Source organism: Sphaerodactylus townsendi, linkage group LG03 (assembly GCF_021028975.2).
Source record: "Sphaerodactylus townsendi isolate TG3544 linkage group LG03, MPM_Stown_v2.3, whole genome shotgun sequence".
NCBI classification, from domain to species: domain Eukaryota; kingdom Metazoa; phylum Chordata; class Lepidosauria; order Squamata; family Sphaerodactylidae; genus Sphaerodactylus; species Sphaerodactylus townsendi.
Window position 1 is genome coordinate 82,120,795 of NC_059427.1, and position 19,639 is coordinate 82,140,433.

Sequence of the window (19,639 nt, forward strand, 5' to 3'; positions counted from 1 at the left end):
AAGAGAGTCACAAACCAGTGCGGCTGTCGCTCCATCCAAAGAGCCGGAACCGATGTCCTCGTGATTTTTTCGCGTTCCGACCGGTACACAAATGCGTCATAGATCCCTCCATGTGGGCATCGAGGTTGCAGGATGAAGTAGGGGAGTTTAGGCGGTCCCATCGAAAGCGGGCAGGTATTGGAGGTCTGTAATATCCTCTCCTCCATCGCCTCGGCGCCCGCTGAAGGCGGCGGTTAAGCGCGGAGTTGAGGCGAGGCGGCGCTAGGAGAGCCGGAATTGGTGGAAGGTGGGGAGGGCACCGGCGCCGGCGCCACTGGTGCTCCTGGTAGGGAGCAGGTCTTTGGAAAGGTGGCGAATACGTGAGTAGCAGGACCCAGAAAGCGCCGCCCCTCTGGCGTTGGCTGTACCAGTAACGGCAGTAGACTCCAGCTTGGGGCATCTTGTCCTGCTGCACTTCTTCAGCTCCTTTTCAAAGGCGACTAAAGTCTCTTTCCTTGCGAAGTCAAAGGCATCTTGGTAGCGTATGCAAAGCTGCTTTCTCTGCGTTCCAGTTTGGCCAGTTAGATACTGCGTTGAATAGCCGTGCAGTTAGTTCACTTTGCGCACGGCATGGCCTTAACGGCTTTCGCGTTGACAGCTCTAAGTCCAGTTTGGAGTGTTCCAGGACCTTTATCATGGACGATAGATTCTGCGCATATATTGCCGTTGCAACGCGTCTTTGTGCACGGTCCAATTCGAAGTTGGATTTCTTTGCGCTGCTGTTCCCGGTCCTTTTGCGGGTTTTCACAGCTTCTTGCTGCAGCTGCTCCCGTTCCTCTTCCCATAGCTGGCGTTCACGGGCTCCATAGCTTCCTGGGCATCTTCGCGAGAAATCCGGCCCACTTCCCTCATCCCAGCTCTCTCTTTTGCACGGGAGGGAGGAAAATAGGTCCGGATGGGAAGGCAGGCTTTCTTCGGATTCCTCCTCATCCGAGATGCAGCACCTACGTGTCCACCGGCGCTGCTCCGCGGGGCGCCTCAGGTGCAGCTGCTGATCGGGATCTGGGGGGTCCGATCGAAAGCTGGTACCGGATACCCCTCCCAATCCCGATATAGTCCCGGTTTCAGCGGTGGTCTTAGGGCCGGAGCCCCAGTGCTATGCCACGGTGGTGGATTCTTGGGAGCATCATCAAAATGTCACGCAGTCCAGGGAATGCGATTCAATGGACTCCTGGGTTGCCGCGATGAAAAGTGGTCAGGCCCATCTCCTCCGGTGACAGGTTGCATCTGAGGTTTGTAATCCCTACACGGAAACGGGTAGGTATATCCGATCCACAGAAGCGCCCGATCCATAGACAGCTAAGCCCCAAACGACCTTCATGCAAGTCCCACATGATGCGTTTCCTGCGCAGATCCCTCGTCCCAAACGAGTAAGGGAAGAACTTCGTGGTTGATCACGAGGACGGAGAAAGAGTTACCAAGCGAGAGACCCGATCTCTCCCGCCGGTTCCTCCAAATCCAGAAGGGAAAGCTCGGAGCCCTCTTTGGGGGCTACCGCACCTTCCACAGGTTCAGGAATATTCAACCTCTCCATGCCGAGACACCAGAGGTCCGCTACACTGGGAAGATAGATGAACTAGGTTTCCTGCCACAATGTAAGGAATTCCATAGAAGCAGAAATAAAAGGCTTTTTTGGTGTAAAAGACCGTTTATTCAGACATCCTAGAAAGCTCACGTACACGACGTGGCAGGAATAAAGTCTCCCGCCAGAAGCACAGGTTATAACTCTGTCCATCCCATCCCCCCTCCCGGTTTCTCATGGGAACGGAGTTCTCATCTCTCTCGAAGAGATAAGGCCTCCACCAGAGTCTCCGCTGCAGATGCTGGCCCATCGCCCGGGTTATGGAATTCAGTCAAGGCCAGGCGGCTGTTCTGAACATCAACACCATTGAATCCTTTACACCTAGTTTGGAGAAAGGCAGGCAGGGACAGAATGGAATGTCGCCTACCAATGGATGTGCACGACTCACTTCATGAGACCTGCACGCTCATTGGCTAAGGGTTTGCCACCAGACATTCCATCCCTAAGGCAATTATATATAAGGACTAACAGGGTACCCGCACTTCGCTATGGGGAGTGGGAAAAGCGGAACTCAGAAATGCAAATACTCCACCTGTAAGAAATGCAAAGAACTCCACAGTTGTGGCCAGTAATATCTTGGAGCATCCTATTTAGGGCCTCGAAACCTCATGTGTGAGCCATGATGCAGTCATGGTGCTGGGGTCCTGCCATGAGGCTTCCTATCCTGTGATCACAGCGTCTATATGAAGTTGTTCAGTCACCCTGTAGTGAGTATAGCAGAAGGAATGGGTTGCTATGCATTGAGGAGCGTGGTGTTGGATAGTAGGGCACCCGTGGTTCAGTACGTGTTGGTGAGCGCGGCGTCTCTGTGAACTTTGGGGTGACAGTCAGCATACTTCTGTACAGGGTGGTTGTGAACTGATGAGTGATATGCAGAATATTTCCTCAAAGCCTACCTGTGGAGTGACGGAGTGGGTTTTGCATATGTTGCGACAGCTTCCTGGCACTGTTTGTGTGTAATGCAATGATGTGTGTATGTAAGGCATGTTCTCCCTTTAGCGGTTTCAGCGGAAGGAACAGGTTCCTGTGTGCTGAGGAGCATGGTGTTAGACAGGGCCCCTGTGATTCGCAACGTGTTGGTGATCATAGTGTCTGTATGAATTTGTTGAATCACCCTGTAGCGGTTGCAGAAGAAGGAACAGGTTGCTGTGCATGGAGGAGCATCGTGTTGGATAGCAGGGCACCCGTCATTCACTATGTGTTGGTGAGAGTGGTGTCTATATGAATGTCAGGATGACAGACAGCATACTTCTTTGCCGTGTCTTTGTGAACTGAGGGGTGACATGCAGCATGTTTCCTCACAACATGCCTGTGGTGTGGCGGGGTGGGTTTTGCAGGGTTTGCAGCAGTTTTCTGGTGCTGTCGCAGTAGTAATAATGCAATCACGAATCTGTGTTGCTGTGTGTGTATGTAAGGCATCGCACCAGTGGATCAAGCATGCCTGTTGTTTGGTGGGCAGTAACCACAGCTTGTCAATTTGGATAGTGGAGTTAGAGCAGCAACGTGGCCGTCACTGAAAAGTCCTGTGACATGAAGCTGTATATGTAAACGTGGAATACCAATCACTGTTAGAGTGAGTGACTCATCAAAGGAACTGGGAAGCTGTTCCATTAGTGGGTATTCTCAGTGGGTTGTTCCATTTTCTTACCCGGGAGGCAGGAGGGAGAACCCTGGAAGGGACCCCTTCCTCCAGGAAATAATTCTGATTACCCTTGGGACAGCCCTTTATAGGCTTTCTTTGCAGTTGTCCAGTTGGATCCTCAGCGTCCACTGGATGTTGCAAATCTAACTTATTTATAGTTTTTGTAATTAGTGGAGATAAATCCTCCCCTTTAGAAAATCTGGGAATCTGTTCCATATCCTCTGTGAGTGGATCGTCTGTATCTGAAAATTGAGTTTCCTCCTGTAAGCATTCACCCTCACTTAGATCCTCTATATCCAAGGGACTGTGTTGAGAGAAGCTAAATGGTCCAGGATTTAATGGAACAGCTCCCTCTGCTGGCTGTTGTGGCCACTGTCTGGTATTCTGGGAAGGCTGAAGTGCTCAACTGTCACCCACGGAATGTTCGGGCAGATGGGCAGAGATGAATAGGAAAAACAGAAAATAGCTGATAACTCAAGTTGACTTCAATATTTTTGGAAATCCTTTCTTATTGAGTGCCTCAGGCACATGAGGAACTGGCGTGCCAAATTTCAAGTGCGTAGGTTCAGCGGTTTCTGAGTTCCGTTGGCGAGTGAGTCAGTGAGTGGAATTCACTTATATATATATAGATAAAGTGATGTTCAGCAAACTATTTCCTCACATTAAACCTCTATTAAAAGGAATGGGACATTTTTCTTCATGACTGTTAGCAACTGTACTCTAGAATCATTTTTTCTCTACTACTTCCATATGATAGCATTATTAAACAACAAACCACTCTCTCAATAAATATAATTTGTAAAGCAGGAGTTCTCCCTGCCAGAGAAAGCCAAGTGGATGCTGTCAGGATCTGTCAACCTTCCACAATAATCAGACTCTTGAGTTCTGAAATCAGTTTATTGAAAGGTATACGATGAACAGAATTCAAGCAAGTCTTGCTGAAACTGAGTTATACTACACAACCACTGGTTGATATCCCTTCCCCAAACACCCCTACTGCCCCTTCCCTCAGCATCCCAGCAGGGTGAAATCATTAGAAATATTCTCAGTGCGGCAGTATATTCTCAGGCAATGCAAAGCCTCCAAAGCCAAAACAAAGATAAGGGCCAGGTGCTGGCTGCCTTGAAGGATGAGAAAAGTTTCTGTGTGCCTAAAAACAAAAATTCACAAGCATATAGTTAACAGTATAACAAGCAAAGGGCTCTCATGGTACCACCTTCTCCTGGCCCACCTCATAGTCTCAAGGCAAGAGCCAGGAAAGAGCTGAAATCTTGATAGGTCTTGACAGGTGCTTTTAAGAGTGTCTGCCTTTCTCCTCATCAAGTAACAATATATTTCTGGGACAACCAGAAATGGCAAAATCTGTAAATGCTGGTTCCCAGTATGGAAAAAAGCTCTCTCTTTTTTTCTTCGCAAAATTTAACCCTTTGGTGATTATGATAATAACCTGGTAGGTATTAAAAAAGACAGGAGACCATGTCACATGATCAAATCATCGACCACAAATATAGTGAAATCACGAGTCATGAATCTGTGAATGGTGAAGATCTACTGTATACTCCTCTCCATGTGAGATATAACAGGAACACACTTTCACTGAGATGTCCAAGTATTTATACGAGCTAAATGACAGATCCATTTACTATGAAAATAGTTGCTTCCCCTGCTGTTCCCTGTGTTCTTCTACAGGTGGTATGTAGTGAAAGCCTACCACTATCACCCACACAAAGCAAACTTTTATGGTGAAAGAAGTGTTAAGTACTCCGTTAAATTTTTAGTCCAACAGAGACTAATGTTCAGGCAAAGGTGCACTCACATTGCCAAAGGATAACAAAGACATGCCTTCAAAGTAGAACAAGATTGCCAACAGGCCTAGAGAAAAATGTTATTTAACATGTCATGAAAGCTTCAGCTGCACGTTTCCACACATTAAGACTCTGTTAAAGAGATCTGTTGCAAATCCTAAGTATGAATTGTGGATTGGTGTAGTAGTTGCTTAAAATGTCATTATGTACATAATTTATTGATTGAAAATTGAATCTTTTGTTACATATTTGTTATATATTAATGATATCTCTGCTGTTACCTCAGCAATCTATTTTGACAGCTTCATTCTGTTTACCTCCTTCTTATCTGATTGGTTCTTTTTAGAGAAGCCTTTCATCAATGTGGAGTGGAAGAAGGGCCCAGTAATAGAAGCAACAGCAGGCGATGATGTTGTGAAGCTGCCAGTGAAAGTGGTTGCATACCCCCAGCCTGAGTTTCAGTGGTAATACGTTTCTCTTAACCATAGACTTAGTAGACTTTGGGGCTGTCATCTGTAGAGAGGGGCTGGGGGAGGAAAGTGGCCATTATCATTAAGAAGGCTCTTGATGAAATCTATTTTGAGAGAAGGGACATTACTCTGCTACAGTACGAAGAATTGGCTTTTGAGCCCTTTTTCAAAATATGAGCTGTTTCTGATGGCTGTTGATCCCTAAATTCACCTCATTAGTCTTCTCCTTATGTTGTGAAGAAATTGACTGCTCTTTTCACCAGGGACATTAAATAATTCTTCTTCAGCTTTTTGACCAGATTTCTGGCAGAGAATAGAGGAAGAAGGGGGATGGGGAATCTCTCATTATTAGTTCCTTTGGCAAACACGTACACACACTCACAACACCCACCCACAAGCAAGTGCAGACTGATATTCCCCATGGCTGTAAAACACCTGTTACTCTTTCAGCAGACTGAGGCCTTTCTGATTAAGGGAAAATCATGAAAATTTTTAAGGAGAGAGAATATTCTAGTCTAAACTTTCACCTACACACTGGTAGGAGGGGCGATAATATGAAATAAATAGCACAGTTAAATAAATAAGTTTTATGTGTGCTGGTGATCTCTCATTCTGTGAGAGATCAATGAAAAATATGGTCATATATCCAACTTTTGATAATGTTTTTCATTTGGCCAGTGAACGCACGATGTGTATCCTTGGGGAGGAAAGTAGTAAGTGAGGCCTTTTGAGAAAGCATCCACCTCATTGGACAAAGCTCTGGGATTGTCTTTCAGAACATGCTATTAACACTCACACTCTCTCTCTCTCTCTGCTTCTGTTCAGGTTTAAAGATGGAAGGTTAATTTCCAGTAGACAGGCTCAGTATTCTATGCTGATCAAGGATGTGGCAGAGCACAATGCTGGCACTTATACATTGGTTCTTAGGAATGGGCTGGCTGGCCTAGAGAAGCATATCAGTCTCCAGCTGGTGGTCAATGGTAAGACTGGAGTCACTTATGAAGTCTGATAGCCTTTCATCCCTAGGACTACTGAAAGCTGCATGACCCTAATCCAAACCATCTGCCTAATTTTGTAATTTTATATTTGTACATGCATATATATGAATATCAATGTAGGACACACTTCTTAAATCTAATGAAGCGGACTGAAGTTCCTAAAAACTTCATATCATGTTAAATCTTCAGTAAGTAAACCAGTAAGAAATCTATTTAATTTTACCCTTGTACCACACCTAGCACAAAAGCCGAGGTAAATTGGGTTATGTAGTGGTGCTAGATCAGTGGTTCTCAACCTTCCTAATGCCACGACCCTTTAATACAGTTCCTCATGTTGTGGTGATCCCCAACCGTTAAATTATTTGTGTCTCAGTTCCTAAGGCCATTGGAAAAATGTGTTTTCCGGTGGTCTTAGCCGACTCCTGTGAAAGGGTCGTTCGACCCCCAAAGGGGTCACGACCCGCAGGTTGAGAACCACTGTGCTAGATGATTACAAGAAATAATGTTGTCTCATCCCATTTCCTGGTGGGGGTAGGAAATGATAGGTCATGCTTTGTGTTTTAACATACATTACAAGGAAGGGAGAATCAAAGCGATGCAGAGCTGTGGCAGCCACTTGTCTGTTTTTACTTCTAGTCCTGTCCTTAGCATAATCTATTTTACATGGTTGTTTAATAGCTTTGTTTTCTGGTTTAATAGCCATGTTTGCTGGAAGAAGGGTAGGGTTTTAAAAGGTGATAAAGTAAACAAGTCTCCATGCCTCAGACCTCTTTGCCCCCTCACAGGTCATTCAGTTTTTTGCCTGGAGCCAGCATATACAAGGAAGAGGGCCTTGGCTTTGTGCACTGCTTCCAGTAGAGGGGCCTCTCTTGAACTGTCCCAGGAGGCTGTCTGGTGTGTCTTTACAGTAGATGGAGCCAGGAATGGGATCAATCAGTGTGTCCCAAGAAAAGTATCCCTCCTTGGCTTTCTAGGCTGAAACTGTAATCCTTCCCGTAATACATTCTGTCTGGGAAAATAATCTCTTTCATAAAAAGCTGGAGAGAAGCCATGCTGATTCTGATTGAGAAGTACATACACATATCACATCTTGCTCTCCCTCATCAGGTGCTTGACTTATGGGGGAAAGTAAAGCCAGCATGGTATACTATAGTGGTTAAGAGCAGGTAGACTCTAATCTGGAGAACCGGATTTGATTCCCTATTCTTACACATGAGTGGCAGACTCTTATCTGGTGAACCAGATTTGTTCCCCACTCCTGCATTCCTGCTGGGTGATCTTTGGCTAGTCACAGTTCTTCAGAAACCCTCTCAGCCCCCATACCACAAAAGGTATCTGTTGTGGGGAGAGGAAGGGAAAGGAGTTTGTAAGCTGTCATCAGACACCTTGCAAGAGAGAAAGTGGGGGTATAAATCCAAACTCTTCTTCTTGTAATGGAATTTGCCAGTTCCCCTCCCAGTAGCAGTCTAAAAACAACAGCTACCATAGTAGGGCTGTTACAAAAGAAGTAGTGGGATTCCCATGGTCACCTTGTACTCTGACTCTCATCAGCTTGTGCAACATTTCCTGACAATATTCCGTTCACTTAAGTAAAAATATATTAAGAGATGGGAATGTTAAAAAAAAAATCTGAGATGAACTAGACATGACAGTACCAGACCTGAATGTTAAGGCTGGGTTGTTGGGAGATTACAAAGAGGGAGAATAAGAAGCAGGAAGTTGCAAACCACAAGATGAAATAAGAGTGGGAGAAATTAATGGGTTTTATTAGGACGAAATTATGTGCAGTTTTATAACACCATGATGTCAACATACTAAAAAGGGGTGAAATATGTCAGAATGCCTGGAGCTGGTCCAGCACTTAAGTGCTTTTAAAGAAATAAAAAGACACTCACGTACTTTAAAGGCATCCAATTTAATCTTCCACAACTTTGCCTACCACATTCAGTGCTTAATTTCTAAAAATAGAGGTGCAAGGTTGCTAGATGGGATAGTGTCTTATTTAGCACTGGTTTTGTCATGAGAAGTTAACAGTTGCTTTAAGCCATGGCTTGGGCAAGTGGAGGGTTAGCACAAATATCCACCTTCAGAGCTGTTATTGCTGGGCCCCATATATAACACCTCGGTGGCAGGCTCCAGAATGTAGAGGGGGGGCAGGTGCTCAGGTCCCTGGGAGCTTTCCTTTGGAGTTCCTCAGGGTTCAGTCTTGTTTCCTGTGTTATTCAACTTCTATCTGAAACTGCTGGGGGAGGTCATCAGAGGACACAGCGTTGGGATGACATCTAGCTGTGCCTCTCATTCTATCTACATCAAGTGAAGTAGCCTGGGTGCTGGAGTCTGGTCTGCTGCCTTTGAGAACAGTCTGGAAGCTCGAGCTGGTGCAGAATACAGCCGCTCTTCTACTGACTGGTGCTTCACACCGGGATCACATCATCCCTATCTGAGGAGTCTGCATGGGCTTCCAATGAGCTACTGGGCTCAATTCAAAATGCTGGCTAGAGTTAACTATAAAGCCCTATACAGCTTTGGTCCTAGGTTGCTGAAAGAGCACATCTGCCCATATATTCCTGACCGGGTGCTGAAATCAGAGGGGGTGGCCCACCTAGCTGTCCCACCCCAGTCAGAGGAAAGTGATGTGGGAGCAGCCCAGAGGGTCTTCTCCACAGTGACCACTACACTGTGGAATGCCCTCCCTCCAGATGTTTGCTGGGCGTCTGCTCTCTTGGAGTTTTGGCATCTCCCAAAGACCATCCTCTTCATCTGGGCATTTGGCTGGACCCCCCCTACTGGGACATTCCCTCCTTTTGTGGATGAGTGGGGTGGGTGTGGGAGAGTTTAGATTGTGTGGGTTTTTAGAATGGGATTTTTAATGGGGTTTTATTGTCATGATTTTAATGTTACATGTGTTATTGGATCTCACTCTGAGACTATAGTAAAGGGTGGGTAATAAATGTAAATGGAATAGAATAGAATATAGAAATATTTTGATATTTCAGTTCCTCCACAAATCCACGAGAAAGAAGCATCTTCACCAAACATCTATTCCCGTAAGAGTCGGCAAGCACTCACCTGCACTGTTTACGGCGTCCCAGCACCAGAAAAAATCCAGTGGCAATGGCGGCCTTGGACACCCTGCCGAATGTTCTCCCACCGCAGTCTGTAAGCGACTTTCCTTCGTTGACTTATGGATTCCTAATAGAGAGAGGGAGGTCTTGGAATGCTTCTTTACACCAATGTATAGGATGCAGCCTCTTTCCATGCAATTAACTCTTTGGGTGCAGGAGCTCCCCACACATTCTGGGGAATTTTGAGCAGCTATTTTGAGATCAGTTGTAGGGAAGAAAATTAGTTCATTTCAAGCATGATACTACACCTTTGGATGACATGATACACATGGAAGTCTTCACTAGAACTCCTAGTAAAGAAGCAGATTCCACTGTAACTGATTTATAACTATTAGCACAAATGTTTGAATTTATGGAGTGGTGTGTATTATTCTTTAACGACTGCATAATGGTAAGACAGATTTATTTAACCTTAGAATATATAGTGGATTAAGTCCAGGAAAGGGGAAACATGAGTAGCAAAAAAGAGATACAAATGAAGTACAAAAGTACATTTAAAAAGCTAAAATACAATCAGTCTCAAAGCAAAGGAAGCCCGAACACAAACAGATGTTTCCAATGAAAAGAAGTACTGCAGAAATATCCAGAAGAGGCATCATCATGTGGTAAATGTAGCATGTGCTTGAGCATAAATACTTATACAGCATGTAGGGAAGAAATAAAGAAACGGGCTGGGGTGAATAATGTTGCTGAAATGCATAAAAGCAGAGACCAAAAATCTGAAGACAAGATGTGTTTACACAGATGAAAATCTATATGTCATAGCTTCATTAGAACACTAACAGCAATTCTGAGCCCTTTTTTTGGCTTATGTCCCATTGAATATAGTGGAACATATTTCTGAGCACACTTGCTTAGGATCACTTCCTGAATCTGGAAGATACATTGTGTGGATTTTCTCATAAATGATCATAAAACAGTAAATTTTAAAACTGACAGAGAATCACTAGTTAATGCAGTGTCTTTGAAAACCTGTAAAGCCTTACACATCGAACAGCATTCATATACTATATTAGAAAATATCATTCAAAAAGGAAAGGTGGTGGATTATACTATTTGAATGATACATGAAGGGTATGAATGTTCAGGTTAAAAACAATCAGCTGTTTATACTGTTCTTAGGTTACAGGGGGAGAGGGGAAAATGTCAAAAAAAGTTGTTAATTTAGGGAAAGATAGCCATCACTTCAGGCTAGCGTGATCTTGTCAGATCTTGGAAGTTAACTAAGGTTGGTTCCTGGTTAGTACTTAGATGGGAAACCAGCAAAGAAGTCCAGCATTACAATGCAAATGAAGACAATGGCAAATCCCTTCTGTTCATTTCTTGCTTAAAAAAAGTATGAAGGATCGCTATAAATTGGCTGTGACTTGACAGCATTTTGCACAACTAACAATCATTCTCCAGAAGGAAAGGCATCCTGGGATGTCATCATGGTGATAAGTCCAGACCGCCTCTTCTCTAGATGTGCACTGGGCAGGTGTAAGGAGAACCCCAAATGTAGCTGCAAATGTACATCTGAAGAGGCTGGCCTTCCTCTTTCCAAGGGGAGGAAGAAATAGGTGAGCGACAGTTGGTAGGCCTAATCAAGGAGGAGTCGGCAGACAAGGGCCATTGATGCATGTGTGGTCTCCTTCAAAATGAGCCCTTCGGGAGTAGGGCGGTTTATCAAATCGAATTATTATTATTATTATTATTATTATTATTATTATTATTATTATTAATAATAATAATAATAATAATAATAATAATAATAATAATAATTTGAGCACATATTCGGTTTGAATTTGATTCTTAGTTACAAACACATTTTCCCAAATGGAGGTTGCATGGGAACAAGAAAATGGTTGGGGGGTTGGGAGAATAGTAAATTGGGCTGGATGGAAACACAAAAAAGACACAGGGAAGCACCACCTTGAAGCAAAGATTGCTTTTCAACAGTGCAATAAGTGGTTCATGCCTAAAGGGCCAAGGAGAAACAGGGATGCTGGAAAAAGAGAACTAAAGACTGGGGCAAAAAACTTCAGGACTGCTGCAGGACTGACATTTCAGGGGGAGACTTTGTTGTTGGACTGTGTCAGGTGAGCCCTGGGAAAAAGGGCGTGGAACCAGTGAACTCTTACTAGTTGACTGGCAAGTACCAAAAGGTAGTGGCATAGAGCCAAGGTGCTGGGGAGTGCACGATGCAATGGGCGCGCACCCCTTCAAGGGTGTGGTGAGGGCATTCAGGGGGAGTTCTGGGGCTGGGCATTCAGGGGGCCGTGGCAGGGGCACAGGGTGCACGCATGCCCCGGGCGCAGTTCCCCCTTGCTCCACCCCTGCCAAAAGGCCTAGCAAAGAACTTATAGGTCCCAGTTACTATTTCCATCACCAGCACCTTTTTCCCCCTTACTTCTGCATTACATTTGCTGTTCTGTATAGTTAAGTATTAGTGCAATTTTTGGAACTCACTGGGGTTGGGAAGAGATTGCCAGCCCTGAAGTGCCTTCAGCACTTGCCTCAAATTTGAGTTGTGCAGGAACACTACTGACTTGCACAGTTCTTGCAATATGCAGGAGAAACAAAAGAATGTTGAAGCACCAAAAGGAATGAGGCAGTGCTGGATAAAACTGAGAATGTAAAGGTAAAGGTAAAGTTTCCCCTTCAGTCGTGTCCGACCCTGGAGTACCACTGCAAGCAGTGATTTCATAGGCAAGCCGTTTTTGTGGGGTAGTTTGCCATTGCTTTCCCCAGCTATTCTTTATCCCCTAGCTATGTGCTAGGTACTCATTTACCGACCAAAGAATGAATGGATGGCTGAGTTGACCATGAACCAGCTTCCAGGATATCTGACCCCCAGGGGGCTCGAACTCCTGACCGTGTGAGTGGCAGGGCAAGCCTATATCAGATAAACAGAGTCTCAAGGCAAAACAAATTAAACTGCTATGTTGCAAAATCCCCCAAAGACTTGCTTTAGCAGTGTTTACATCTAGAGACTGAATGGGAAAAGAACCTGTTAGACACTGTAACTGGGATTGTGACTGGGGCTGGCTCGCTTGCAAGTTGTAGCAAACTAGGCTCAGGTCATCTCTCCATTACTCAACTAGATTACCAAAAAGAACACTTGAGAATGTTAGTGGGTTCACTCTCCTTGGAGATATAGAATAGTTCTAGTCCCATGTCACCAGGACTGCCCAGGTGGCCTTCTACCATCTGCGACAGGCACGGCAGTTGGCTCCGTTCCCCAAGCTCCCATTCCCCACTCTCCTGTTCCGACCTAGCCACAGTAATCCATGCAACAGTCACCTCCATATTGGACTGTTGAAACTCGCTCTTTGCTGGCCTGCCTTTGTGACCCGGAAATTGAAGCTCGTACAACATGCAGCAGCTAGGCTCCTTACCAGGGCATCATGCAGGGACTGGATCACTCTGGTCCTGTATCCCCTCCACTGATCAAGTACTGGATCATACTGAAAGTTTAGGTAATGACCTTTAAGACTGTGAGCGATCTTGGACCTGCATACCTGTGGGACCAGGACCACATCTCCCTGTATTACCCCTCAAGGTCCCTCCGCTCTTTTTGGCCCTGGCCCCTACCTGGTGGAATAGGCTCCCCATTGAGATCAGGGCCCTGTGGGACTTAAATTATTTCTGCAGGGCCTGTAAGATGGAGCTATTCCGTCAGGCTTTCACATCTGGCCAGACAGACTTCTTGAACTGAACTAATTAGTGGCTTAAGCTGATATGTCAGTTGAAATGGTTCATAGTTCATATCATATCCTAGCCCAGTGATGGCAAACCTTTTCAAGATCGAGTGCCCCAACTGCAACCCAAAACTCACTTATTTATCACAAAGTGCCAACATGGCAATTTAACCTGAATACTGAGGTTTTAGTATAGAAAAAACTGTTGGCTCCAAGACACACGTTACTCGGGAGTAAGCTTGGTGGTAGTCAGTGGCTTTGCTTTGAAGCAACTGTGCCAAGCTTCGAACGGGTGAATCACGACCCTGGGAGAGTTTACTCAGAAGCAAGCCCCATTGCCAGCAACCGAGCTTACTTCCAGATAAAGGATCATGCTTTAGTTCTTCCCATGAAAATCAGTTGGGTTTAACAGCGCTTAACAGGGTTACCTACACTGCTTCCCCAAAACTAGGTCTTAGGTTTAATGCTAATAATCTCCCTGAAATAATTACACTATTATCACATGACAAACTCTGTGCATACATGCCCACAGAGAGGGCTCTATGTTCGCCACCACTGTCCTAACCTAATCAGTTGCTGTTGTGGTAATTGTGACTTTCCACAAGTTTCCTTTCTACTGACTGAAGAGAAATTCAGGAAATGCTTTCACTAGTCAGATCAGGGTTCAACATGAATTTATCTGGAGTTTAGTTCTATTGGAGGTTAAGGCATGGAGAAATTGTTCGACTTTGTGGTTGTTTATATAGCGGTGAAAATAGTTGTAGAAAGCTGTTAAGGAATTTATATAACATCACTACTCCAAGGAATTAATATATCAAACTGCCCTATCTTGCTTTAGATAGAATTATCAGAAGGTTTGGGGGGAAGTCAGAAAGACAGAAAGATACAGAGGCCCCCAAGGTAGAGAAGAATGTGAAAGGGAGCACTGTGGACCTTGACGGAAGCAGGGTGCGGATATAAATACTGATGTCATAAATGTGCCGTGTGACATTGAGGAAAGAAGGGCATTTCCAGTCCCATCAGAGGCTTTGTGGTCCTGTCACAAAGAAGAAGAGTAGATGAATTATGAGCACTGTCTCCCAAGGCCACAACATTTCTGCTTAGTCCAGAGGATGCAGGAGGCTTCATCATGATTTCCTGTTGTTTACACATTCTCCTTGCGATGGGATAGACTAATGCAGTTGAGCTCTTGCTCCTTCCCAACTCAACCACATCTAGTCTCTGCATTCCTGGGAACTACTCTAATGTCCAGACAATTGTTTGGGAAAAGAGTTATGAGGCATATTTTGGACCACCAGTTGCCCATCCCTGTTCTAGTACTTATCCATATTGTATGGTGCTTTATCGCTGATGCTGACTTTCCACTGGATCTTTTGATGCGTAATTCAGCATACTACACAGCGTTCTCTCTTAATTATGGCTAGCAGACCTATGTTTTCCAGGAAAATCCAATATCTCATATCTTTTCATATTTGAAACACAAATCCATAAGACTTTGAAGTTTCAGACCTGCCCACTGTACAACATATTCCAATTTCAAGAATTTATAATTGTTCTCATTCACTATTCATAAAAGTTTTATAATATTCTGTACTACAGGTTTCTCCTAGGCTCTTTTCAACTGCAGCTTTCCCTTCTAATCAGATCTCCTGCTTCTCTGTCTCATTTTTTAATGATTTCTGGATAAAAAGTAGCAGGAGGAGGACTGCACGGCGCCATCAACGAGACCGGATGCCCGAATGTAAGGACTGGAAGGATGTTTCGCAGCAGGATGCTGTGAACCCCATTGAGAGTATTGACACCTGGACAGAGTTTGTGGAAGGAAGGAACAAGGTGAGGCCATTATCTAGTCTATTTCCTTTCTATCCTGGAAGAAGATGGAAGAAAAAGTCCTCAGACTGATGAGATGGAATCTTCCCAGAGCAAACCAATTTTAGCTTATTTTTAACGCAGTCATCGTGAGTTAGCTGTTCCACAAGGTCCACCAGTTAAGCAACTGTTTGTGTGCCTCTCCAAATAGACATTTGCCACACCCCTGAAAAAATTGCTGCAGTGGACTGAGTGGAGACACTGTTTGGGAGAGAAAGTTCTATATACTTTTTGCTATATGGTGAAATCACATTGTGAAGTAAGTATGGGTTCTAAATTGGAGAATTTGGCACTTAGCTGTGAGGCTTTTGCGACTTACCGTATATACTCGCGTATAAGTCGACCCGCATATAAGTCGAGGCACCTAATTTTACCACAAAAAACTGGGAAAACTTATTGACTCGCGTATAAGTCGAGGGTGGGAAATGCAGCAGCTGCTGGTAAATTTCAAAAATAAAAATAGATGCCAATAAAATTACATCAATTGAGGCATCAGTAGGTTAAATGTTTTTGAATATTTATTTCAAAGAAAAACAGTAAACTGGCTCTGTAAGTGGAAAAGAGGGTCAACAAGAACAATATGGTCTCAACAATAACTTTAAAAGTACAAAAACCTTAGCTCAACCAGCAACCAAGCTAAAACACAAGAGTTAAAATCCTCCAAAACTGGATTCCTCATCATCATCTGTATGTCCAAATGTAACCCAACTTAGATTTTAAGAGGGATATTATCAGAAATGGAAAATCTACTATTAGCTTCCATTGTAAACAATGGAGGATGGGGCATCCCCTTTGGGGGTCAATAACTTTGGATCCCCTGACCCAAACTTCACCAAACCTGGCTGGTATCATAAAGAGACTCTCCTGATGAGACCAGCCAGGTTTGGTTCAGAGGGTCCAAAGTTATGGACCCTCAAAAGGGTAGCCCCATCTACTAATAGCTCCCATTGAAAACAATGGGGAATGGGGGCACCTCATTTGGGGGTCCATAACTTTGGACCCCCTGAACCAAACTTTACCAAACTTGGCTGGTATCATCAGGAGTGTCTTCTGAGGGTACCCTGAAATTTTGGTGCCGCTAGCATAAAAACTGCGCCCCCTGCTGGCCGGCAAAGTAAAAACACAAAAAAATTTTAATGACCCGCATATAATTCGAAGGGAGCTTTTTCAGCATTAAAAATGTGCTGAAAAATTCGACTTATACATGAGTATATACGGTACTTCTCAGACAAAGTCTTGTCCTTCCGCCATGCCCTTCCTGCCACAATTGACACAATAAGAGAACTGGAGGCCCCTTGGCCATCTTTTGGTCCTTATTTGGACCACTTCAGCTTACTCAACCTGGCGGATGTGGACAGGGTACTGGCAGCTGTACGATCTACCATGTGTTCTTTTGAACCCTTCCTGGCTGGTCAAGGTCAGCGGGGAGAGACTTTGGAGCCACCTGTTGAATATCATCAATAGCTCCCTTGGTGGAGGAGCCTGTATGCCCGCTCCCCATTACTGGGGGGGGGGGGCTAAGGAACCTTGGGGGTGGGATGGATCTTGTTGCCACATACTTAGGTGGGGGCTGATGGATGGCCCGCACCCTCTGGCAGCAGAGGAGATCAATTTAGCAGCCAGTGCCCATTTCGCTCCCACTAACCTACAGCTTCTGGTTCTCCCAGCACTTGGGCCTGGGGGAGGACATGCATTGGTTTCAGCAAACATGCTGCCCAGTGATCAGGATCCGCCCCCTATGCTGTGCCTCTGCTTCCTTTAGCCTGTAATCAATTAACAAGCTGTAATCAAATGTACTACCTTAACAAGAATCTCGCATCTTTATTGACTAGTCAGTGGCTGCTCTTCCTCAGTCAGCAACTGGAAAGTTAGGAATATTTTCTATTTAAAACTGTTGTGATTTCCTTGTGCCAAGAAGAATCCTGACTGCTATGTTTAATTTGATTCATAAAATATCTTGCCTCCCATGTCACACATGGTTTTCACTTTTTAGCTGTTTGTAATGGCATTGAAATATCTAAGCCTGATTACAGTAGGAAAAGCGTTACTGAAATATGCATCAAAAGTCAAGCTGTCAAGATAGTGCTAAGCAAATGGAATATTATTCTGACTGTCTTTAGAAGTTCTTTACTGTCTCACATACAGCTGCTTATCTTGAGTTAAAGTGAAACAAGAAAGTGGTTTCTTTAAAGTAAGTCTCCATACACTAAGTTGCAATTTCTACTCCTATTTACTCCCTTCTGTACATCAAGACAGGCAATATTAACAAATGGAGGGGGCACTTGCCAACATCTTTTATGTCTTAATTCCAGTATATTATTTTGCATTTATATTTTGAGAAGAACTTATATTTTGAGACATTATTCCTTTGGAGATATACATGTTAAAATATAAGAATAAGAATACTATGTTGATATATTACAACATCCTAGACCTCTGGGTGAGGTAATGAAAGGCCAACAACAACCAGCTAAAGAACTGACAGCTATGATATTAAACAAAATTAAGTTGTTGTTTGTTTATTTGTTTATTATTATGTTTGAGATCACAGCTGCCTTTCTTTAGCTGGTTGTTGACCTTTCATTACAATTGGAGCCTCACCCAGAAACCTAGGAAGTTGTAATGTATTGGCAAAGTATTTGTGCGGATCCCAGCAGGGCTGCCTTCTGCCTTTCAGTCCTCATTTTAATCACATTTTTTTCTGTATTCTTCTTTGGTTTTCTGGCTCTTCAGCAAATATCTGCTCTCCACTTCAATCAATGCCTGTTCTTGACTTTCATTCACATAATTGGCCAGCTCATGTTTCTCCTCTTCCACTGGTGGTGGTGGTAGTAGTAGTAGTAGTCATCGTAGTCATAGTCGTAGTATTCAAGCATTTTTAAAATGTTTGTTTCGGAAAATATCAGATATCAAGAATTTCAGAATGAGAGATCACAATGAATTAATTGGAAACAAACACCATAGATACTGAATAACTCAAAACAAAAAGTCCAAGTGAATTAGCAGTATTGTGGATGGGGTTTTTGTGTTTTTATTTTTAATTTGAATATGTATAGACCACTTCTGCAGAGATCTGCCTCAGGTAGCTCCCTTTGATAGGATCTGTGATGTCAACATGAACTTCCTTCCCACATTATTGTCTCTAGGTATCTCTCTCTCTATCAGGGGCGTACCATTATAAAACAGCGGGGGGGGGGGCCCAAGCGAGTGGAGCATGCTAGCAAGAGCAAGCCGCCCACCCCTCACTCTGTCCCGTTGGCAGGCAGGGAGAAGTAGAGGCGGTGGTGGGCTGGAACAGAGAAATGTGGGCAGGTAGCAGTGAGGGCAAGGGAGGTGGTCAATTTTCCCGGCTGATTGGTGTGTACCTCCGAGGACCAGTGGAGAGTGTGTACAGTTGGACTGTGTTGCAAAACTCTCTCTTGGTTTTCTGGCAAGTCTTTCAAAGTGAGCAGCTGAGTGTTTTGCAGGAACTTTGCCTCCCAAGGAGCAAGCAAAACAACTTTGCTCTCTCCCATTTCACTGACTCGCTCATTCCATTTGCATCCCTTTCCCATATGACATTCTAAAGTTCAGACGTGTATTTGCCTAGGGACATGGGGTACTCCATGTCCCTGGGTGCAATCTTTCCGGTCACTTGGGGGTGCAAAATCAGCCCCCCACATGACCAGAGAGTCAGGCCAAGTAAGGTGGAAGTCTGACGATGCACGGAGCCTCGTCAGACTTCGCCCTTCCTTGGTCCTGCCCTCGGTCCCGCCCACCCCGGTCCCTGTTGCCGGGAGAGGGAGAGGGGAGGGGGAGCCTGCCAGACTCGGAACCTGGCAGGCTCTGATCCCTGTGCAGGCTGCAGCTAGGCTTGCCCTCCCCACCTTTATCCAGCCGGGATCCAAGCTGGGCGCAGGCTGCAGCCGGCTCCTGGGCTGGGAAGAGGGGCTGTTAGCTTCTCTTTTTGTCCAGCAGCTGAGACGCCAGAGAGTCTCGGTTGCTGGGCTGGGAAGAGGGGTGCTTACTCGTGAGCAATACTTACTTGGAGCGGTGCTCCACAGGGAGGCGCCCAGAGGGGTTTTTGCCTCTGGGCACCATTTGGCCCTCTGCTAAAGTGGCACCTGGGTCATTTGCTCCCCACCCCCCCACCCACCCACCCCCGATTGGCTATTGGTCTCTATTTGGTAGAAGTACTCTTAATAAAACTGTGTATCAACAGAAACTTTTACAACTTTGCACTACCTTTTTGTACTACCTTTTTGTTCCTCCAGTCAATCATTGTCATATATCTGTACCACTTCTCACCAATACTTCTAACTGGATGATATACTAACAGCACAATTCTGTACAGAGTTACCTTAGTTGAAGGCCACTAAAACTGACAGGCTTAAATTGGAGTCACTGTGCATAGGATTTCACTACTAGCCTGTTGACAGATTTAAGTAAG

General features: G+C 44.6%; 1 protein-coding gene across 4 annotated transcripts in view; it reads left to right on the plus strand.

Annotated features, from left to right (window-relative positions):
* The window catches only part of FLT4 (fms related receptor tyrosine kinase 4), a 119,237-nt gene that overhangs the window by 63,685 nt on the left and 35,913 nt on the right, over positions 1 to 19,639 (plus strand). For 3 of the 4 annotated variants that reach the window (XM_048491091.1, XM_048491093.1, XM_048491094.1), the window contains exons 8-11: positions 5,415 to 5,532; positions 6,364 to 6,518; positions 9,533 to 9,695; positions 15,033 to 15,174. In XM_048491091.1, coding sequence (XP_048347048.1) covers positions 5,415 to 5,532; positions 6,364 to 6,518; positions 9,533 to 9,695; positions 15,033 to 15,174 — 578 coding nt within the window. The remainder of the gene's footprint in view (positions 1 to 5,414; positions 5,533 to 6,363; positions 6,519 to 9,532; positions 9,696 to 15,032; positions 15,175 to 19,639) is intronic. The other variant, XM_048491092.1, reaches the window with a different exon arrangement.